Below are 24,603 nucleotides of genomic sequence, written 5' to 3'. Positions count from 1 at the left end.
CACATTTATCCATAGCTGCAGACTAGTGCAACTACTCTGGAAAGCAATATGGAGATTCCTCAAAGAAACTAGGGATGGGACCACCATATGATACAGCTATCATACTTCTTGGTGTTTTCCCAAAATATCTAAAAAATCAGCATATTACAGCAGTACAGCCACCTCAATGTTTACAGCAGCACAATTCACAATAGCTAAATTATGGATCAACCCAGACACCTGTCAATAGATGAATGAATTAAGAAATTGGAACACATATGTGTGTGTGTGTGAGCGTGCACACACACACCCCAGTGAAGTGCTACTCAGCCATAAAAAGATTAACATTAAACAGGGATGAGAGGTGAGAGGGGAAAGGGAGAGAGAAGGGAAATTGCATGAAAATGGAAGGAGACCCTTATTGTTATACAAAATTACATATACGAGGATGTGAGGGGAAAGGGGAAAAAAATCAAGGGAGAGAAATGAATTACAGTAGATGGGGTAGAGAGAGAATATGGGAGGGGAGTGGGGATAGTAGAGGATAGGAAAGATAGCAGAATACAACAGTCACTAGTATGGCAATATGTAAAAACGTGGATGTGTAACTGATGTGATTCTGCAATCTGTATACGGGGTAAAAATGGGAGTTCATAACCCACTTGAATCAAATGTATGAAATATGATATGTCAAGAGCTTTGTAATGTTTTGAACAACCAATAAAAAATAATGAAATAATGGCATTTGCTGGTAAATGGATGGAAATGGAGAATAACATGCTAAGTGAAATAAGTCAAACTCAGAAACTTGAAGATCAAATGTATTCTCTGATATGTGAAGCTAGAATAAAATAAAGGAACGGGGGAGGGAAGGACAGAATAACATAACGGTAAAGGGAAGATCAGTAATGTAGAAGGAGATCAAGAGACAAAGGGGAGGGATGGGTAAGGGAAGGCAATGCAGAACGAACCCTTTAAAAATCATGTTATGTGTATATATAAATATACCCCAGGGAACTTCACCTTTATCCATAGGTTCAAAGAATCAATCAAATATAAATAAATAGATGAGTGAAAGGAAATCTAGTAGAGAAGAGGAAAGAGAATGGGAGGGGAAGGGAGGATGGGATGGGATAGGGGGATCATGAACTGAAATGGAATTCAATGCTTGCATGAGTTTGTTGAGATGAACCCAATTACTATGTGTAACTATAAAGTGCTAATAAAAAAATATCTGTTACCAGGTACAGTGGTACACACCTGTAATCCCAGGGGCTTAGGATGCTGAAGCAGGAGGATCACGAGTTCAAAATCAACCTCATGCAAAGCGAGGTGCTAAGCGACTCAGTGAGGCCCTGTTTCTAAATAAAATACAAAATAGGACTGGGGATGTGGCTCAGTGGTAGAAAGCCCCTGAGTTCAATCCCTGGTATGCCCCTCAAAAAGTTTACATTAAAATAGAAGGCTGGAGAAACACCTGTTTACCCAACTACACTATAATTCCCCAAGTTATTTGCAGTCAATGCTGCTAGAAATGAATACCAAAGAAAGGAGGCAGATTTTGGAACACCAGGTAATTAAACCTGGTGATTTCCAATATCATTCCTGAAAAATCCTATTATATTTAATAAGCAAGATTTAACATTAGTGAGGTTGACTGTGTACCACAGCTTGGGTGGCTTGAAGAACAGTATGGTTGGGGCTAGGGCTGGGGCTCAGTGGTATAGCACTCGCCTAGCTTATGTGAAGCACTGCGTTTGATCCTCAGCACCACATAAAAATAAATAAATACAAAATAAAGTTATATATATATATACAAGAACAGCATAGTTGAGTTTTGGTGAGGTCTCTCTTCCTGCTTTGCAGATGGCTGCCTTCTCCCTGTGTCCTCACATAGGAGGCGGGTGGGGAGATCCCTTTCTCTTCTTCTACTTATAATGCCACAATTCTATTGTATTAAGATCCTAACCTCATGACCTTCATTTAACCTTAACTAACTCCTCAAATTCCCACCTCCAGTTACAATCATATTGGTAGTTGGAACTTTAACCTTCAAATTTTGGAGAGACACACAATTCAATCCATAGCAGATGGCTATGTGTTTTATAGTTATTATTGCATGGGTTCAGTGCATGTCTTTGTCTCTCAACAGATCTGCATGTTGCTTGCACACTTACTTAGGTCTGTGACGCTGTTTAAGGAACAGTTGGCTGTGCACCTCTTTTCCTCTCCCAACAAAACTGAGTTATCTCCACACAAAAGTGCATTTCAATTACACTTTTGCTGTGTCTTCTCTAATATGTTATGTCTGTTCTTAGCACAGAGCCTTGCACATGATGAGACTTATTCTCAACTGATGGTTATTTCATACTGAGGGTAGAAGAAATCTTTGCATTTTTTCCTGGCCTACTGATGTTTGTGTATTTTAATTAAAAATGATCAGGAGGTTTAAATTTTCTTAACTTTTCTTCAAAAATGCAGAACAGAGAGGAAGCATGGGGAAGATTTTGTGGTAGAATCTTAAAGGATCCTTCAAAAGCCCATACACTCAAGGTTTGGTCACCAGCCTGTGGAGGTATTGGGAAGTGGTAGAACCTGAGAAGTAGGGCCCAGAGGAAGGACACTAGTACTTGCAAGTGTGACCTTAAAGGGGCTAGGGGCACTTGGTCTCAAAACAAGGGAGCCAGTCAACTCTGAACTGAAACCTCTGAAACTGTAAGTCAAAATAAACACTTCCTCCTTTTAAGTTGTCTTCCTCAGGTATATTGTCACCTCAATGGAAAGCTAACAAACACGGTATAAATTAGTACAACCCCCTTGGGAAGAAATTTGGTCAAATTATCTAAATTGAAAAGGCATTTACCCTTGAACTGAGTAACTGCTAGTCTAGAATTGAACCCTACGGTCTTTTATAACATGTGCAAACTGTTATACACTCAAGGTCATTCACTAATGTATCGTTTATAACAATAACATTGAAAGCAACAGAAAAAATAACAAATAAATTACACATCACACAATTGAATGTTACTCAACAGCTAGTAAGATGGAGGCAGAGCTGCCGATTTGGAAAGATCTTCAAATTAAGTAATGTGTAGAAGATACTACTGTTTGTCAAAAATATATGTATCCAATAATATATGTATATATATTCATAAATATATGTATCTAATAATTTGCTTGATGTTCACAGAGGATTTCTAGAAGGACACCCAAGAAATGATACAGTGTTTGCTTTTGAGAAAGAAAGCATAAAAGGAAACTTATTTTTCACTGTGCACCCTGCTTGATATACACTGCAAATTTTCTATGTGCATATAATCTATTCAGAAAAGTAAATTAAATCGAGAGATGATTCTTTGCTGTTATCTTTTTCTCACTCTCATTTAGGGTCTTACCAAAAATTCTGAATTAATAAGTTTGCCTTTTCTTTCTTCTAACAGCCTCCAAATCTGTCCCATGGAGCTAAGGTCAGACTCCTCTTCCATGATATTGAGCAAAGTAGTAGGTCACTCTTCTGCTGGTGACCTTATTAATTGGGTTTAGACCACAAGAGAATTTGAACAACTTTTTTTTTTTTTTAATGAAACATTCAGAGTCCCTTTGCCCTCTTTAGTTCTTCTCCTCCAAGATGTCAAGAAAAGTGTCTTCAGTCAGATTTACAAATGCCATAAACTGGTTGTCAAACTGAAAGGAGAGGGAACCTTGGGGGATGTTACTTGAATTGTAAATGAGGAGAGTAAGTTCTATCTAATATGTGCCCTACATTTGTAACAAGCAGATTTCAAGAAGTAAGCACTGGTCTCAGTGGCCTGAGGGCCTAGAGTATTTGGAGATGATCAAAAGTAAAATTTAATAATATAGTCAAAAGTAAGCCATGGAAGAAATAAATAAGAGTATTTCTCAAATTTCCCATGGTCATCTGCCAAAGATGGAAGGGAAACATAGGACATAGAAGGCACAACATGGACACATGTCATTTTGAGGATATCAGTGAAAAAGGCTGAAACCTAAGTTTGCAAAAATTTGCATTGGACTTTTACAAGTGTTTTAAAAGACACAGTTTAGAATGGAGTGGATTAGATGGTCCTGCTTTATAGCTAATAAAGAGAAAACAAAACCAGGAATATTTTTAAACATATTTTTAGTTGTAGATGAACACAATACCTTCATTTTGTTTATTTATTTTTATGTGGTGCTGAGGATCGAACCCAGTGCCTCACATGTGCGAGGCAAGTGCTCTACCTCTGAGCCACAACCCCAGCCCCACAAAACCAGGAATTTAGTGATTTATTCCAGCCCATTCATTTTACTAAGACACACTGTAGGCAGAGCCTAGGATTAAATACCCAAGTCCCTTGCTGGGTCTGCTCACCACCTGGTATTCTTAACAGTCTCTGATTCTGGAAGCAGACCAGCTGGATTCAGTCACAGCTTTGCTGCCTGTGAACTGGATGACTGTGGGCAAGTTACTTAAACTTTTTTTTTTTTTTTTTTTTAAAGAGAGAGAGAGAGAGAGAGAGAGAGAGAGAATTTTTTAATATTTATTTTTTAGTTTTCGGCGGACACAACATCTTTGTTTGTATGTGGTGCTGAGGATCGAACCCGGGCTGCACGCATGCCAGGCGAGCGCGCTACCGCTTGAGCCACATCCCCAGCCCAAGTTACTTAAACTTTAATGCTCATCTTTCAAATGGGGTTGATACTAACAACCATACCTGGTATGGTTGTTATGGGGATTACAAATCACTTCAAGATCTGGTGCACAGAAAATGTTATACAAATACCAACTGTAATATTAATGATTATTGATACTTCCAATGTCTGCAACAAGGAGAATCATTTTAAGTGGGAAAGAACACAACCAATGTGGGAGGAGTCTGCATTGCAATATGCAAGTGCCACATGAGGTCTGATATAAGAAATTGCTTTCTCATGAAGAGAGCTGTCCGATAACTTTTGTCTGGTGGTAGGTAAGAATTCTTAGGCACAGGTGAATTCAAACAGAGGTGACATGACCTGCCAAGGATGCTGAAAGCTGATTCCTGGGTAGAGTAGAGGCAGGGTTCAGATAACCTCTAGGGGGTCTCTGGTAATTCTAATGAATCCAGTGAATTTAGGATGGATTCTATGACCTTCTACACTGGCTGCCCTGGGGTCACTGCATTGTCCAGTTTCCCTGCCTAGTTTCTTCTTGGAACTGAAGAGCACAGTTTAGTCTGGACTCTCCTGCATCAATTCTATGCAAAGAGACAAACTTTGGTGTCACAGCTAAGACTTCCAAATACTCAAGTTGGAGTGGACTTTGAATTTATCTGTGGGCCGTGGCACACTGAAAAGGCTAGCAGAGAAGGAAACAAAACCTAGTGTTGCTAACAAGATTAGGCTCATTGCAAGCCTTCTAGCCATGGGATACTGAGGAGAACCTCAGTTAACAATGTCTCTTTCCTTTGTACCAATTGGCAGGTTAACAAGGGCGAGGACACCAGTAGAGCCTTGGCTATGCTGCCGGGTGGGGCGGGACCGCACCTGATCTTCTCTGCCTACAACCGCAGTCTCCCTCTGCGGGGCACTTCCTGGAGCCTTTGATCTTTCCCCAGGAACTGGCAAGGGCCGCTTTCCCCTTGTAGTTTTTTCCTCTTGGTTTATTTATTCTATCTCTTTTCTCTTCACTGATAGGAGGTCAGAATGCAAGTATGCAATAGAACTTGTGTACCCAGTCTCCCCTCTCGGGTCAGTACTGCGAAACTGCAAAAGGCGCACTTCAGTGAGTCCTGGGGGAGCAAAACTAGAGGAGGGGAAGGGGTCTTTCTCCTTCCTGGGAGCCAAGCCTGGAATCAGGATCCCGAGATCAGTGACCACGACCCCGCTCGGGTACCCAACCTCAGCCGGGCCAGCGAGTGCGCCCTTCCAGGGGCTGAGCATGCGTCTCTGTCCAGGATTACCCTGGAGTTTTATCTCCTCCCTTGGAGGGTCTCAAGTTGCCAACCCTGCTGTGAGGGCACCCTGCTCCCCTGCGCGGGGCCCTAATCTCCACCCGGCGTTTCGGTCTGAGAGGCCGGGCCCCAGCTCTCCATCTGCGCATCTTAAATCCCATTTATCTTCTTAGAGCCTAGACCTTGCTGCCCCGCCTCCTCCCCCTCTTCTCCACTTGCAAATCACCCCGCCACTCTCATTCCCTCAAGTGCCCTGGACCAGCACGATCAATCTTTGAGGTGAGAGAAGTCGCTAAACTGGGTGGAAGCGACCTAGGGGGCGCGGCCGGAGGAGGGTCCAGCCAGGGAAGGGGGAGGCTCCCCGAGTTCGGGGTCAGGACCTCGGCAGAGGGTCCTAGACTTGTCATTCTCTAACTCTTGCCCTTGTGGCTCCAGTGGTTGAAGTCGGCCTTCCTGCACCCCCAATCTAAGTGGCCAGAGGGGAAGGGCTGAGCTGGGGGCAGCTAGAGGGGGTGAGGGGCGGGCTGTCTGCACCCGAGGTGGGCGAGGAGCGAATGGTTTCAAGGCCTGCCCCGTCTCACTTCCACTCGATTGTAATTCCATCCCGGGGCGGGTCGACCTTCCCTCCCACTGGCGGCCAGTCTGTCCCTCCCATCGGCCTCCACCGTCCCCCCTCTGCTTCCCCAAGCCCTGCTGCTCAAGCCGGCTTCACTCTCGCACGCCGACCTCCCGGCTGCTCTCCGGTTCCTTGGGCTCCCCCGTGGACTCCTCTGTGGTTCCTGGTCTCCCGCCTCCTCACCCCTGCCGAGGGATCCGCGGGTCCGCGAGCCCACGTCCCCCAGGAGACGCCCTTTTCCCTGAGCGTCTGGGACTTGGTGAAACTTTGCAGGCGCCGGCGGAGAAATGGATTCAATCCGAGGCGTCTTGCTCGGGCTCTTGCTCCTGGCTTCCAGCATCCGACCCGGCGCTCTGTCGCTTAGAGCTGCTCTCCGAAAACCAGGTAATTCACACAGTCCGCCCAGGGGCACTCTGCCCCGAGCACCCCAGTCCTGGCCTTTGGCGAGGACGCAAAGCCCGCAACGCACAGCCTTTCTGTCCCCTGTCTAGCGCCAGTTTATCCGGCTTCAACTCTGCCCGCGGCTAAGCAGACAGGAGCCTCGCCCTCCCCCTAGCCCAGGCGGTTCCAGGGATATTTGTTTGTTTAAAGAAATGATCTATTTTCCAGATCCAGGAGAGGTGGTGGGCTCTGTATTTGACCACAGAGACCTAAGAGTTGGGGTAGCGATCATGCTGTATCAATTAGAGGATTGCGGCTGTGCAGAGGAGTCAAACAGCTCCTCCTGGGTCTCTAAACATCTTATTGAATTCATATTGCCTAGAGCCCAGCCATTTCCTGTTAAGTGTCTGAAGGTTTGCCTGGAGTGCCCCTGCACATCTCCGGTCCTGCCCACGCACTATGTAGGGATGCGCACTTTGCAGTTTGGATCCTCTATCGCCCTGAGGCTGTTTGTGCAGAAAGGAGCGCTCAGTGGGTTAATTTGATCCTGTTTTGAACTCCTGTCTTTGCTCTGGTGTTTCAACAAAGATGTATGCATTGTAGGCTATCACAAAGGACTGAGGAGAACTAGAAATCACAATAGCTTGCATTTCCTCAAGTTATATTGGTAAAAAGTCTTTATGTATGTTTATCTACTTCAGTTTTGCCTGTGTTGTGAGATTATTCACAGTAGAACACTCTAAACAATAAAGTTTTAAGCATTGTTTCTGAATAACGATTTTCATTCTTCTTTGCTAGGACCATATTTAGAATTCTGAAAAAAATCTGTTTTTTCTTAGCTTTCTTCGTAAACGAGGTTGTCTTATGGGATTAATTATATCTTATGAACAATGGAAAACAATATAACTTTATTTGAATGCAGTCTGCAAAACTCAAAGAAAGTGCAGTTTATCTTCACAAATGTTTCTGTAAGAAAGAGGCAAACCAGGGAAAATTTAGCAGAGGGCAAAGAAAATAATCCTGGCAGGTTCCCGTTTGGCTGCTTAAATATTTTCACTGCACAAGGATCTATCTGAAACGATGTGACTTGCCTCCCAGCTCTGGGAGAGTCCTGTCTTTAGGGTGTATCTGTGGTCGCTTGTGCTTTGCTACCTGCCTTAGGATCATTATCATATTCTGCACCAGGCTTAAATTATGAGCTATTCCATTTCCACACGGTGCAATTCATTTTGGAGATAACAGCAACAGTCCAATGCAGTATTATATTAAATTGTTTTTCTTCCTGCATGCCCATATACACACTTCATGTATTTCAAAAAAGGCCTTCTTTCTAAATTTCCTCCATAAGAGAACCACATCACCATCAAATCTGCAGGTGTGTACACATGAAACCATCTAGTCACAATTTTTCAACAATACAAAGTTGTATTTCTAACTCTGGTGTTTACAGTGTTCTTTTAAGAATAGATTTCAGTCCACGTAACTAGAATTCTAAAATATTTTACAAAAGACTGGTGTATAAATTGCACATATGGCTCACACTATTTTTCTTCCTTTCTTTCTACCTTGTTCATTAAGGGTCTCCTTCTGATATTCATGCCACAAATATGTTGACCTCTGGTTTTACTTGAAGCATAGATGGGTTTTGATAGTGGAAACTCTGCCTTTTGAGTATTGTTGGCATATTAAATACATCAAATTCAAGGTAGAAGGTGTGTTTAGACTAAGTTCAGCCCAGAAGAATTTTCTTATTACTTTATAATTTCATCCAGACAGTGACTTTCAGGTTGGAAAGCTGCTGAGATTAAAATGACAGCTACTTCATAAACTTCAGGGGACATTTTCCTCCTGGGCTCATTTACATCCCTTGGAAAGACTAGTTTTTGATCCGGAAAATTGGTCCAGATTAAAAACTGAATGTGCCCTGCTTGGTTGTAATGTGAACAGCAATGAGCTAATTTATAATCTTCCCCAGACACCAGTAAACCCTGCTGGTACCCCTATGGGAGCATCTCTGTACCTTGATGCCTCCATAGAAATTGGTCTATGTGTTGTACGTTGGAGGTAGGTGGCCACAGTGCCAGCATTCCAGAGCAGTCCTGTTTTGTTTGGAGAGCCTGCCCTATCTTTCCAGGTTGCTAAATCTACTTTTGATAAGTGTTGCTTTGTTGGAGAAGACTTATATTCACATTAACCTGAAAATTCTCCATCCCCACCCATCTTTGGTGAGAAAAAAAGCAGATAGCAGCTTCGGGTACAAACACCCTTTCCCTCCACCCCAAGACAGTACATCTTCTGGTACTGAACATAAGCAAATAAATCTCTACAGGTGCTATGACTCACAAGAAATGGCAGTTTTGAAAGTAAGTCAAATGAAACAATGATAACTAACACTAATCAAGTGCTTGTTGCATTGTTCTGAGAATGTGACATACACTGATTTCTTTAGTCGACCTCATAGCCCTGGGAGATGGGTATTATCATCCCTGCTTTACTGAAGGAAAATTGTGGCTTAGAGAGGTTAAAAACCTCACCCAAGGCCATAAGACTAGTCAGTGGTAGAATAGGAATTTAGGCTTTGGTATTCAGGGTCAGAAATTGAATTTAGAGCAGCTCTGTTCAGAGAGGTTTGTAGATTATTTTGTAGAGTGTCTTCTTCCAGGCTGCAGATGGGCACTCCCAAGGTACAGTGCCCTGGAGCCCAGGTCAAGGACATTATCTCTCTTTGTGTGTGTGTGTGTGTGTTGGGGGGGGGGAGTGACTGAGTTGCTCTTAAATAAACATTTGCACATGGAACATTGCCAGGCCTCCAAAGGCATGCAATGTGGTACTGATGTGCGGTTTTAGAAGCCACTGGCTACCAACCTGATCCTTAAGGATCAGAAGGGTAGTCCTACAGGGTGATGACCAGCAGCTTGCTTTTCTTGTTGAACTCCTGTGACTGCACACAGGTTGGTGTCATTAGGCCTACTCAGATCGCCATGCTGTAGGTAGGGTATAGATCTACTGTCTCTCCACAAGTGAGAGATCTAACAGTGCAGATCTTAGAGCTGGTCCTGCTCACAAGGCCTAGAGGGTCCACTAGAGTACCTGGGAGCCCTTGGAAAATTGGGAGGGCAGAAGGCTCTAAGTCTATACCATCACCATGATGTCTTTCCCCCAGGTCTTCATAGTGTAGAAACTCCATTTGTTGAAAAGCCATTCATTCCTTTTCAGACACAAATGCAAATCCAAGACCTGGAAGGAAGTGGATAAACCCTCATTTTGTAAGTGGGCTGAGGGGCATTTAGTGTCTTGCTTGAGTACAATCAGAAGCTGAACAGGGACTAATGCCTAAACCCCACTCTGCTGGTGGTCTCTAGTGCTTCTCCCTTACCCTGAATCCCACCAGTAAGTGCAAGGGTACTGTGGCATTTGTGGGGCAGAAGGAAGGGAAGAAGAAACTCAGACACCTGCTGGAACCAGCACACAATAAGCCATCTATATTCCCACAAGAAGATCAGAAACTCTTGTCTTTATTATCATCTTTTTTGGGGGGGAGGGTTAGATTTATAGTGGTATAATTTACATCTGGTAACATTCATCCTTTTTAGGTATACAGTTTGATGAATTCCTACAAACATACACAGTAATGTAACCACCACCATAATAAAAATATATAGAACATTTCCATCACTTGAAAATATTCCCTTGTGTTCATTTCTAGAAAATTAACTCCCTCCCAGACCCTGGAAACCAGAGATCGATTTCTGTCCCTGTGGTTTTGCCTCTTCAGAATGTCATGGGTGGTATTTCCCTTGTTTCACTTGGCATAATGCTTTGAAGATGCATCAGTGTCATTGCCCATAGGTAGTTTGTTCCTTTTCTATTGTTCAGTTTAACTTTTCTCTAGCAAATGAGTCATGAACTGCTCCATGCTATTATTAATAAAGCTGCTACACACATGCAAGTCACATACTAGTCTTTGGGTGAATATGTTTTCATTTCTTTTGGAAAAATAAGCAGGAGTAGCATCATACCACCAGGTGTATGTAAAACTTGATAAGAAAACATCAAACTGTTTTCCAGAGTGGCTGTATCATTTTCTATTCCTATTCATTTTCTATTTCTATTCTGAATCTTCAATAGCGCTTAGAGTAGTTGGTTTTTTTTTTTTTCAGTTTTACTTGAGCTATTTCTAATAGATGCATATTGAGATCACAGTTTTAATTTGTATTTCCTTAACAACTAATGATATTGAATACTTTTTTCACGTACTCATTTGCCATCCAAGTGTCCTTTGGTGAAATGACTGTTCCGATCAAGAAAAAATAAATAAATTTAATGTAATTTTTCTTTTTGAGAAGGGATCTCCCTGTGTTACCTCAAACTTGCAATCCTCATGCCTCAGCCTCCCAAGTAGCTGGATTATGGGTGTGGACCACTGCACCTTGTCTGTGTTCAAATCTTTTGCTGACTTTTTAAAAATGTCAGATGTTTGTTTTCTTATTATTGAATTCTGAGTGTACTTTGTATATTCTGTATGCAGCTCCTTTATCAGATACATGTTTTATAAATATCAGCTTCTAATATGTGACTTGTCTTTTTATTTTCTTAATGTTACCTTTCAGAAAGTTTGAATTTTGATAAAGTCCAATTTACTACTTTTTAAATGGCTCATACTCTTTTTTTGGAAGCTTAAGTCAGGATTATAAAGATGTTTCCCTGTGTTTTATTCTAGAAGTTTTTTAGGTTTTTCCATTTAGGTTCATGATTCATTTTGAGTTAATTTTTGCACAAGGTTTGAGAGGTAAGTCAAACTTAATTTTCTTGTGGGTGAATGCATAAGCATTATTTGCTAAACCCTGCTTGTCACTGAGCACAGCGTCTCTGGCTTAAAAGGCTTCTGTGACTGCACACAGGTTGGTGTCATTAGGCCTGCTCAGATATCCATGCGGTAGGTAGGGTATAGATCTGCTGTCCCTCCACAAGATTCTGACAGTGCAGTTCTTAGGGCTGGTCCCGCCCTGGCAAGTTTGAGGCTGGTGCTGGGATAGGGTTGGGATAGGGTGCTGGGAGTCAGGGGTTGCAGGGTTAAAGGCCAGTGCCTCCACCTCTGTGGCTTTATTTATTTTAAAAAAACTCAAGGCATTGGTTAATTCGCTGGCACAGGGAGAGAGCTTGGAGAATGCACATGGATCCCACTTTCCTCCTGTCTGTCCAGTTTGCCTGAGGTCCCAGGGTCAGTGGGAGACTTGAAAGTTAGGGTTCAGAGTTCACAATTTCCCCCAGATAATCTGAGGGTCCACACTCGTTTTTAGGAAGACACATCATTGCACCAGGTGTATGCAAAACTTGATAAGAAAACATCAAACTGTTTTCCAGAGTGGCATTTTCTATTCCTATTCATTTTCTATTTCTATTCTGAATCTTCAATCTTTTCCATTCCACGTCCTCAGTGTTTCTCTACCCACATAACTGTATTAATATAAGGATCTAGGGAAACTTGGAACAGACAAAGCAAGAGGCTAGAGAGGAGAGTTAGCTCATGGGCAGTAGATCTTGTTGGTTGATGAAGGAGAGCACATGCACTCGTGGGGGTTTTCTGCTGCAGCTAGTATGAAGTTGGTCTTCCCAGTGCCACCTCTGTCAACCTGGAATTTATGAGACTCGTTACTGTCTCACATATAGGTCTCATCCAAGACAAGCCCCCTTTCCAAAGAAAATCCACTGACTCTTCACTGCATTAGCCCCGCTTCCTCCGATTAGTTTCTACATCATGTCTAATCCCTATATAAAGCACCTCTCTCCGTCTTTTTTCTCTGTTTTTCTTATGATTCTCTGTGAGATGAAGGGGCAGAGAAGTCAAGATCAATGATAAATGTAGTTTCATGCTAGGCAGTACTTGTTTCTCAAGGAAAAATGATTTGGCCAGAAAGTAACTGAGGTGTTTTTTGTTGTTTGTTTGTTTGTTTTCCTTTTGGTTTCTTACACAGAGCTTTAATAACTTTAGAATTCTTCTGGGAGTAGTCATCCATCTGCTCATGGGTTACTGTAGCCCAAAGATGGTCCAGCATTCTGAGCTAGATGGATGAAACCCAGGGTTCCAAGTGTCTGAGGCTGAGATGGACGTCAGCTTTCACGTAGCTATCCTGTGATACCTTGTATTTCCCCACCTCACTCACTGGGCAAGCAGGACTGTGGCTCTTCCCAACTGACGAAATGGCAAGCTGTCTTGATTGCAGTAGAAAACCTTTGGAGCTGGTCAAGAGCCTTGCCTCTTGTCTTGCTCACCGCACGCCAAGCTGTGCCTGTTGGAAGTGCACCTGCTATTTCAGGGATAGAAAAAGGAAAAAGGGAAAGAGACGTGGCAGTTTGTAAACTCATCCCCAAACTCAGCGTTGATTCCATTAATTGTGGACCTCCCTTTTGAAGGAGAACCCAAAGTGTGGCTTCAACCTCTTGAAATGAGCTAGAAGATATTTGCTTCCTTGCAGAAGCCCTGATTTCACAAGGAGAAAAGGGGCTCAGGTGAAAAGAAACCAAATCAAATAAAATATTTGTCAGTAGAGGGCATGCTTTCCAGAGAGGGCTTCCAACAGGTGTGGGTTCCCTGGCCAAATAATTTCTGATAGGTAAGAATTTTTAGAGTGCACCCTAGGCATCTGGCTTTTTAACAATGAGATTTTGGGTGACTTGCCAGTGGTTCAGTCTACACTTTGAGAATTTGGGCTTCACTTGTGCCTCCCCTCCCTTACACCTCCTCCCCAGGTGCTCTTTGCTGCACCTGCAGTCTCTGTTTGGTTCCTTCTCACCATACTGCAACTGCTATCAACAGCATGTTGCTTCCTGTATCTGTAATTTGATAAGACAACCCTGTGTTTAGACTCTCAGTGGGTTTTTTGGAGGCTGGATTTGGGATGTGTGGTTTTCTCAAGGTACACGAATGACATCTTGTCGGAATCAGGTTCTCCTCGTCCTCATTCCCACACGTTCATTGAGAGATGGCTCCACAAGGGGGGAAACCCACAGGAGCCTTAACAAAAAGCCTTGCCTATTTTATAAAATCAATCCCTGTCCTCCCTTTATCTCTTGCCTTTACAAAGTTTGTTCTTTCTGCCTCCAATGGCTGGTTTTCCTGGCTGAGCAGGAAAGCTCTGGTGGGAACACACGTTTTGATATTCAACAAATTTGGATTCAAGTTCTGACACTGTTTTACATGAGTTACTTGGTGGCATTGGGCAAATTATATAAGCTCAGTAAGCCTCAGTTTCTTCATCCATAAAAATTGGTTAATGAGAGAACCTACCATATAGGCTTGCTCAGAAGACTAAGAAAGTGCACGAACCAAGGCAAAAGGATTAGAAGACTGAAGTTTGAAGGCACTATTGAAGAAACTCGGATTGTTTAATCTGGGTAAGAAAAAATAAAAAACCTTACAGGATAAATATATTTGCAGGTATCCTAAGTAACAAACACAGTCATTGATGATTACATGTACTTTTATCCTTTTCTATACATGTAATGTGTGATTGCACGTGATTTAATTTGTATTGAGTTGCAAATTTTTTTGTATAAATTAATTTACAAATCAGAAAGACTGCCTGCCTGGGTGAGTTAGTTTGGAAAATGAAGCTGCAAAGTATGTGGATTCCCCTTGAATGGTTTTCCTTTGTGAAATGGTAACCCTCAGGTTGATGGGCGATGTTTTCCTGGTAACTGTTTTGGGCAAAGTTTTACAGGATGGAGGTGGAGGGGGGAAGCTGTTCCAAAAAGAAAGTTATCCAGACTGATCTGTGATTGGGAGTCAGCAAATGTTTACGTGAAGCTAGAGAACTAGGAAGTAGTTCAGATCTTGCTCAGTGACCAGGAGGTCAGAGTAATTCATGAGCCACTACCAGTAACCTAAAAAGATAGACCAGGCTCAATCCACTTCCTGTTAATTATTCTTATATTTTCTCAGCTATAGGGAGTCCCCACTTACCCTAGATAACTCCATTAGCTTATTTTAAGAATCAAAGGAAATAAAGTTTCAAACTAGTGCTTTGAAAGAGCTCAAGTGTTACATAAGATATTACAGGTTGAAAATCTGAAACCCAGAATTGTCCAAAATCCAAAACCATTTGAGCTTTCACATAATTCCACAAGTAGAAAATTCCATAGCTTACCTTATGTGTGAAACTAGTTTTGTACGCAAGTTACAAAACAATAGTTCATAAAATTACTTTTAGATTATAGTATAAAGTGTATATAAATTTCATGTTTAGATTTAGGTTCTGTTTCCAGGATATTTCAGTACATATATACATATATTCTGAAGTCTGAAAAAATTTAAATTTGGAACTACCTAGGCATTTTGGATAAAGGATACTCAGCCTATATTATCTAACAATAATCACAGTAATTATTATTACCATAACCAACCAGACCAACCAAGGATTTACTTTCTGATGCTTTGATCTCAATTCCAAGTCTCTTCATTCTCTATTCCCCTAAAGACACTTGATGTTTCATTCTTTTTCTGACTCTGCAAATCCTGAGCAATTTAAATTTTAACACTTGTGTTTGCTGACAGGGAACCCAAAAATCCCAAATCAAATTTAATCCAATGTTAATGCTATTTATTTTTCTTGGTGCAATAGGTTTATATTAGCCATTTAACAGTTTATATTGTGCAAAAGGAGTCGTATCAGCAGGCACTTTGGTATAACATCTGGGCAGTTGGGAACATAATACTTAAATATAACCTGCGTTTAAAGCCTTCCTTGGACAGATGGCTAATTTTATTGATCTAATCTTACATTTAAGAATAGTCCCATGATCCTTTGCTTGTGATTCTTAGAGTGAGCAGAGAAATAAATAAAATGGGTGGCGGCTGTGAATTAGTTGCCTGTTATATTGTCTGTGATTTATTTTTTAAATAGTTCAATATAAACAGTAGCAGTATGAATTACTTTAATCTCTATCCTAGGGGAGCTTAGTTAATGCTTGAAGTAATCCAGGTTAGAAGACAGCACTCTACCATGAGAGTTCACATCTATTTTCTTATGTTGGTGACGGTGCCATACCACTGGTTAAATATTTGAAACTTTACCTGTGCCCTAGGTGAAAACCCACACTCCAGAACTGCTTAGTTATTATTTGAAGAACCTTATAATCCATTCTAAAAGGTGGCTACAAAAATACTTTGAATGATGTTATCAAAAACTCACAAACTATCAAAAAATTTATGCTAATTTGTTAATTAGCATAAATATTGCTAGATATAAGGCCCATGTAAAATTAGAGTCATTTGCCTGGCCCCCTAGATGATTTGCTGATGCTGCTGTTACAATGTTACTGTATCTGCCTTAATAGATATAGGCAGGTGTTTGCATTAATCAAGATAATTAACACTATGTGATGTGATGAGAAACTCCGAAAATTTTGGTGGCTTCACACAAAATTTATTTTTCATTTATTCCAAGTCCAGCGTGTTATTTCTGGTTGACTGGCTCTTCTGGGCTGCCATCCTCTAAAGGGTGATATAAAGACCTGAGTTATTCTGTCTTTAATACCTCCATATTATAAAGACATCATCTTCAAAATGGATCCCCAGGGCTGGAGCTGTAGCTCAGTGGCAGAGCACTTGCCTAGCATGTGTGAGGCACTGGATTTGATCCTTAGCACCACATAAAAATAAACAAATAAAATAAAGGCATTCTGTCTATCTACAACTATAAAAAAATGGATCTCCAAGATAAAGAGAAAGGTTTGCATAAGAGATTTTATGTACTGCATCAGACCATGGTCACATGGGCCCCAACCAAACTGTAAGGGTTCTGGAGAAGACTGTGTGCTGTGTACAAAGAAAGGAAATGAACCAGATGTGGTGGGTTGTCTCTGCTGTACTACTGTGGAGTTCCTAAAATGGCAAAGAAGAGATGTTACCAAATTTGCAAGAGAAGCTCCTATGATAGTTTTTGTGTCTTTTGCCTGTGGATGTTGGTATATGTGGCAGAATTTGGCCTGACATTTGCTTTAATTGTAGTGTACAACCTGGCTGAAAAGCAAAATATTATCTGTATTAGTCTGCTGTTACTACAGCAAAATGCCTGAGTCTGGGTATGATAAAGAGATTGTTTTTGCTCTCAGTTTAGGTCCATGATCATAGGGCTGCACCTGGTGATGACTGTGCTAGCAGAGTCCAAGGGGTGCAGAGCATGTCATGGTCAGAGAGAAGGAGCATGTGCATGTGTGTGTGTGTTTCTCTCCCCCGGCCTTTTTTTTTTTTTTTTTTGAACTGGGGATTGAACCAGAGGTCCTTTGCCACCAAGCCATGTTGTATGGCCTGCCGCAGTCTGGCTGGGCACAATCAGGAGCCACTTGTCAAAAGAAACTAACTTTATTTTTAGAACCACACACGCCAAACAAAACAGCCTCTCAGGAAAAACCCTCAGAGCCTCAACTGCCACCACTGGCTTTCCACAAGCCTCTCTCTCCCACACAAGCTTCTCTCCACCTCCCACAATCCTCCTGCTCTTGAGGCCGATTGGCTGGGTCACGTGGGCGGAGCCAAAAAAAAGTCCCCCAATGAGCAGCTCCGTGGTCTGAAAGGGCAGGGAAACAGCCCAATGAGCATCACTGCAGAGGAGCCAATCAGCTAGATGTTGCTGGGGCCGAGGAGCCAATCAGCTAGATGTTGCTGGGGCCGCTGTGAGCCAATCATCAGCCGGCAGCTGGAAGTTTGCTGGCAGCTGGAAGTTTGCTGGGGCCCCTTGGGCTGTGGCTCTCAACAATGGCCCTTTTTGTTTTTGAGACAGGGTCTCACTAAACTGCTTACAGCTTTGCAAAGTTGCTGAGGCTGGTCCCAAACTTGCAATTCCTCTTGCCTCAACCTCCCAAGTTACTGAGATTATAGGTATGTACACTGTGCCTGGCTCTCTTCCTCTTTTTGTAAGTCTTCAATCATGGGGGCTGCACCCTGATATCCTTATCTAATCCTAATCACTTCTCTGGGCCTCATTTCTAAACACCATAGTCAGATTTAAATTTCCACTTTCTTAATACCTCACAATGGGGATTAAATTTCAATATATGAACCCTTACTGGATAATTCAAAGCACACACAGGGCATATCAGTTACCATATATCTATTTGTTGGAGACCAGCTAATTTAATGAAAGAACCTAAAAACTAAGCAGTTAAATTGACTTAGGTTGATTTTTCAATAGGGTCCCAAAAAGGTATACGTGGCTAAGTTAATATATACTAGATGTTGCTACATGTTTTCTACATTTTACAAAAAAAGTAGAACTCTTTAAAAAAGTAACACAACTACCTAGCAGATTAAATAGAGTGAATTTCTAAGGCATATCAAGTAATCCAATATTTTAGAAGCTCCTTCAATTTGTGTTCTGTAACAAAAGGACTATACACTATAGAAAATTCTATACATGGTAGAAAAATTCAATCAGTGAGAGATGCTTCTTATAATATAAGAATCATTTTTTAGACACCACAGCCTGATCTGATGAGAAATAAAGATGTTGTGGATGTATCCCAACAAAAATCATATGGTACATTTGGTTGATCTCATTTGAGTTTTGTAATTCTTGCCCCACCAGGAAGTTAGGGCATAAAGCTACCATAAGGAAATAGGTTTAGGCAGCACGTGAACCTGGGTTGACAACCCCCTCGCTCTTGTTGCTTCCTGTCCACCCAGAGATGTTGCTACAGCTAATGGATAAACTCATCGCAGAGTGCCTGAGTCCCTCTGCAGTCAGGAAGGACATTGCCAATGAAACATCCTCCTCATCCAGCCTTCAACTGGAGAGGCTCCTTGTATGTCATGGGACACTCTGTGGAATGACCCAGGGCTGCTTTCAGTCGTGCTTCAGGCTCTTTGATGCACAGAGAAAGTGCTGGTTTTGCAAAAGACCTGATGACTACGGGGCTGTTTCCAAACCAGCAGCAGCTGTCGCAGCTGGGGGATATCCCCTGAATCCTCCCAGGTATCTCCTAGAGAAGAACATTTCTGGGGTCTCAGGGACCCCCCAGATGACAGAGCCTGGCTTTGAAGCCTTTCATTCCTTCACTACCCAGTCATCTTCATGGGTAGTAAATGACACTTGCTAGACCTTCAATATTTCAAGGCTTACCATTCCCATCTCAAGGCTTTCTGTTAGTTTCTCAAACATTTGTTTGATATTCTGGGAGTTTCTAATTGGTGTAGTTAAATAAATAAACCACTAGGTTTCAGGAAGAAGCATTCATTTAATAGCTATTTGAAAGTAATTGACAGGCTTAGTCACATCCGACATGGGGAACATGTATCCCTTCATCTTGGAGGAATCGTAAGGAGACTCCAACAGGCAACCCTAGGTTTGAATTCTAGCGTCAACATTTATTGTTGTCTGATGCCAGATGTAGTAATTCATCTCTATATTCTTGAGATTACTTTTTTGACATTTAAGGTTCATAATATCTACAACAAGGGCTTTGTGTGATTTATTTAAATACACCTACAAATATTCCTAAACATTTGGTATACAATGGGCACTCTAAAGTTAGTGCACCTTAATTAGATTGATTACAGTTTATAATTATATAGTGGTAGAGTTGGTAGTTTTTTCATATTTGATATAACTTCCAATTTTGAAGACATTGGCACAAATGTATAATTGAAATTAGGTATCTGACAAAACATGAACAAAAAAATTTCATTTCCTTAATTTTATAGTACAGATTGTTGAAGTTTATATCCCCAAATAATGACAGCAAAGTTCGTGACATTGTTGAAAGCCCTGGAGTCAGATTCAAGTTTAATAAAAATAGCCAATGTTTGTTTTGGGCTTTGTACAAAATCAAGGAAAAAAAATCATCAAGCCACTGTAGTAGTAAAAACTGTACAATTCCCTACCACAAATGAGGTTATTTGTAGTTGGAATATTTTTTAAAAGTCAGCTACCTTCTTTACTACTACATTAAGAGAACAAACGTAAAAGTGGCTATTTCTGTGATGTCTGCTTTCTCCCCATTTTGCTTTGACCATATCCTCTGCCAGAATAATCTTTTCCAAATGCAGTTCTGATGTGGTCACTCTTGTGTATAATATCCTGGTCTGACTCCCTATAGCCTTCCAAAGTTTAAAGTCCAGCATCTGAGTCCTGTCACAAGATGGCCCTGACTATCTTTCCTGTCTTCTCCACTGAATTCACAGGCTGTTTTCCTGCCAAGCTGGATTATCTGTGATTCCACAGGCCTCCTTTCCCCTCTCCCAGTGCTGAATGTTATCCACATGTTGACTTGCCCCTTTGGAATATGCTTCCCTCATCCCTTCCCAAGGAAATTCAATGACCCTTCAAAGCTTGACTCAGTTGCCCTCTGGTCTGTGAGCCTTCATCCTCCTCCTAGGCAGAGGCCATCCCTCTCTTCCCCCATTCTGCTTTATGTCATGTTGTTGGTATACCTGACTTATGTCTTCTATTCTTAACTTTGTCAAGAATTGCACCCCGGCTTCTCTCCACCTGGGCATCTCCTGCAGTGCCTGATGGAGTGCCTGTCTTGCCTGTGATCAGCCCTTCACCCACAGCTGTGGAATGGAAAACAGCAGCCTCATTCTGGGCAAATATGTTTTCATCTCGTGTGATTAATTTGGTTCTGCTCCCAGCTCCCAAATTCATTTCCTTCCTTGAGGGCCATACAGAAAAGGTGTCGCTTCCACCTGCCAACATTTTTGCTCAACCTATGCAGACATTTGAAAACCCGCGTTGCAATGTGATTCAGAGAACAGAATGCCCGAGGTCAGTCAGCAGCAGTGTAGAAGTTAAGTCCCATCTACATGCTGCCAAAGACTGTTGGAATGGCAGGGTTTTAAGGAGACACTGATGGAGTTCACACTGTGAAATACATCGCCAGCCATACCCAGGGAACAGGTGGGGCTTGACATGACATGCCTCAGACCAGCTTTTTATCATGTCTTTGCAGGTTAAGAAGCAAAGGCAGTGCCACTTACTCAGACATCAAAAGACAGTGGGTGAGGAGGGAGTTAAAACAGTCCAATGCTCAATACTCCCTTTTCCCCCATCTGTCTTTAGAACCAAAGGCAAATGAGGCTTGTGTGGGACTGGTATGATTGAGAAGGTCAGGTTGCAGGAGAACTGTCTCCTGTGATGAGGTCTGACTGCAAGGTCATGAGGAAAACAGTGCCCCAGTTCTTCAACATTCTTTTTCAGTCTGATTGTGCTGACCCTGGCTTGCTTATGAAGATCAATTCTGTAATCCCTGAGAAGGAAAGCAACCAAAAGCAAGAGTGTTTGCAAAGGGTTTTTTCATTCTTTCTTTTTTTTTTTTTTTTTTTTAAGGACCAACAAGCCTACTGAAATGAATGCCCCAGGCATTCATTTCAGTCCAACTGAAAGAAAACAATCAATGGATCCATTCATCAATTGACTTCTTGATCTATAGAGAAGTCCATGATGATGCACATGTGCACAAATATAGAGTTAAAATAAGTTGGGTTATAATAGCAATCAAAATGAACTATAAAAATGATCTGATGCTGAGCATTAGGAAAATGTATACTGATGTCTGAAATTTACTTTAAAATGCATCAAAAAATAAGTTCACCAACATATGGAGAGAAGGGTCATTGTTAGATCTATGATAAATTGAGTAAAATATTAATGGTTGAACTCAGGTGGTGAATATATACACGAACACTCTAAAATTCTCCCACTTTTCTGTATGTTTCAATATTTTCATGATAAAGTGATGGAAAAGATGCACCAAGAATTAAGAAAATGAAGGACTCCACATGTTCACCCATGGAGAGTGAGGTCCAAGCGTGTTGTGCTCTGCCCCACATCCTGGTGGACCTCCTCCTTTGTCCTGCTCCTCACTGTGCACTCACTCAGCCTCTGCTCTGCTGCGTGCTCCAATGTCACCATGTCCCCCTTCTCCTTGGGTTCAGTCAGTGGGGAGCACCAGGAGGAGAGCAGGGGAGAGAATCCAGTGTATCTCTTCCCTGATTTCTCCCTGCTTTGCTGGTAGCTGTTTGTTTCTCTCCAACCACAGGCTCCCAACCCTCTGTGGCTCCTGATTCTGGTTGGTCCAGTAACTCCATCTTCTCCACTCTCACTTTTAACCCCAGGTGTAGTTACAGCATCTTTCTGTTGTGGTCTCTGGTCACATCAGTATCCTTAGCTCTTTATTACAGCTGTTCATACTTCTGTAAGTAGCCTTTCAATTAAAATCTTTTTAAAATTAAGACAATTTTCTTCCTTCTAAGACCCTAATGGATACCTTTGATACTACTACTTTGTAATATATGCCCCATTTCTACTATTTTCCTCCTAGGCGTACCCATAAGGTTTTGATTTGTGTGTAGCTTGCATTCAGAGCTCTCTGAGGATCAGGTCTGATTAAGCTTAGGGAAGGCTGCTGTAAATTCATGGGGTAACTGGAAGTGTAATAGAAACCTTGATATTTTGAGGATGAGCTTGTCCTCTGAGCACAGATCTGCTGGCCTATGGATAAGAGAATACTGAGACTGACTTGCTCATGACAGTGTGGTGCTCAGAAATAATTACAGAAGTATCCATAGCTCTTAATATAAATTCTGTAAGTAAGTCCTAGAGATCTCTTGTACAAATTTGTGTCTATAGTCAACTAAAATGTATTTTACACTTAAAAATCTGTAAAAAGGGTAGATGTTATGCTAAATGTCCTCACCATGGTAAAAAAAAATAAAAAGAATTAAAAATTGTTCCTGTTACATATATTATATTGTTTTGATTAACACATAAACTAAGTAATAAAATAAGCATCATATCAGATGTTACCAGATAAAATTCAGGATGCCCACTTGAGCTTAAATTCAGATAAACGATAAATACTTTTGCAATGAAACTTACTGAATCAAACAAATACATTTTAGTGTGGGTATATCCAAAATATTGCTTGTGGAAAAAAGTCATTGTTCATCCAAAGTTCAAATTTAATTGGACATTCTGTGTTTCTGTTTGATAAGTCTGGCAACCTAGTAAAAGCATAATCACAGCAATGCATCATACTATTTTCTTAGCCTCAATGTCTTTTGTGCCTGACGATAGTAGCTGGGTCTTTTGAAAAGTTGTGCAGGAAGGAGACTAAGCATGACTGAGAGAAATTTGAATCTGGATTCCATCATTTACCAGAAGGGTGAAAAGTTAGAAAAGTAACCTTTCAGGTGACTGTCCACCTTCCCCCATTGAAATGGGCTTACTACATAAGACTTGCAGATTGATAACTAAAAGTGAAGTTACTATGCTTGATACACTGTAAATGTTAAAGAGAATAAAGTTAATTATTGTTCTCTTAACTTAGATAAAAATAATTTAACCAAAAGAAAAATTCTAAGGATCCAGACATCTCTGGACACATGTGGAATGAAGGGAAGACAATTCTTCATCTTTTGAGAAAGTCATTATGACCCCAAACTAACCTCTCATAACTCCAGTGGATTTGAACTAAAGAGAAAGACCACGGTAGTCTGGGGACTTTCTTCCACTGTGGTTAGGTTTAGCTGATTTTTATGTTCCTGCTATTTTAAAGACCCTGTTCTGATCTCTTGGCTATAAAATCTTGTACTTTATATTTCATAATATTAGTAGAGTTGAACATGTTTATTAGTCAAGCTAAAAAGAATTTATTAGGTCATCTCCATTGTCTTAGAGTGAATTCCCCAGAAACAGAACTCAGAGACAAGGATTTGAATGAGAGTAGTTTATTTGGAAGGTGCAAACAAAATGAGCAAGAGGAATGGAGGAGTGAGACAGGGAGTCAATGAGGTTTTGTAATCAAGCCAGTTGTATGTGAGTGGTTAAGTTCAAACTCACAGGAGAAAATCTAGAACATGACTCAGTTATCCTAACTGAGGGGCAAGGGAGCTGGAGTGCTTAAACCAATCCTGTTGGTCATTGGGGGAGGGATGCTGGGAGGGTGGATCCTAATTCCCCAGTACTTCCAGCCTGCTGGACTTATTATAGACAGAACAGGTTTCTTATCTTCAGAGAAAACTCTCAGGCAAAAAGTTGGAGATGCTGGCAGCCAGAAGTGGGCTGTCCATCTCTGATGTGGTGAAGCCTGAAAGGTTATGGCAGGCACTGGCAGTTCTGTATGCCCATGATTGACTAATTTTTATTTGGACATGCAAATTGGAATGCCATTTACCATGTTGGTAGACAAATGTTACCCCATAGGTCTCTCTTATCTGTGGTTTCACTTTCCATCGCTTTAGTTACCCATGATCAACCTCAGTCTGAAATTATTAAATGGAAAATTCTAGAAACAAACAATTCATAAGTTTTAGATTATATGCTATTCCTGTGTGATGAAATATTGTACTGTACCACTATATCCTACCTAGGACATAAATCATCCCATTATTCAGTGTTTCCATGCTATATGTGCTACCCACCCATTAGTCACTTAGTGGCTATCTCAGGTTGTTCGTTCACCTATCTCATGTCATAGTGCTTATGTTCAAGCAACTCTTATTTTACTTAATGATGGCCACAAGGAGCAAGAGTAGTGATGATGGCAGTTTTATTAAAGCATAAAATTAAAATTATTAAAATTATTCTATCTTATTAGTTATTATTATTAATCTTTTACTATATCTAACTTATAAATTAAACTTTATCATAGGTATGTAAAATTATGAAAAATCAGTATATATATATATATATA

General features: G+C 41.2%; 1 protein-coding gene across 2 annotated transcripts in view; it reads left to right on the top strand.

Annotated features, from left to right (window-relative positions):
• The first annotated feature begins 5,998 nt into the window (after positions 1 to 5,998).
• The window catches only part of Egflam (EGF like, fibronectin type III and laminin G domains), a 180,617-nt gene continuing 162,012 nt past the window's right edge, over positions 5,999 to 24,603 (top strand). Inside the window, exons 1-2 of one of the 2 annotated variants that reach the window (XM_048802877.1) lie at positions 5,999 to 6,194; positions 6,805 to 6,915. In XM_048802877.1, coding sequence (XP_048658834.1) covers positions 6,819 to 6,915 — 97 coding nt within the window. In that variant the 5' untranslated portion in view covers positions 5,999 to 6,194; positions 6,805 to 6,818. Of the gene's footprint in view, positions 6,195 to 6,505; positions 6,916 to 24,603 lie in introns of those variants that run through there. The other variant, XM_048802876.1, reaches the window with a different exon arrangement.

Source organism: Marmota marmota, unplaced genomic scaffold, assembly GCF_001458135.2.
Source record: "Marmota marmota marmota unplaced genomic scaffold, marMar, whole genome shotgun sequence".
NCBI lineage: Eukaryota > Metazoa > Chordata > Mammalia > Rodentia > Sciuridae > Marmota > Marmota marmota.
The sequence above is the reverse complement of the archived record's forward strand: the minus strand, read 5'-3'. Positions and strand labels throughout refer to the sequence as shown.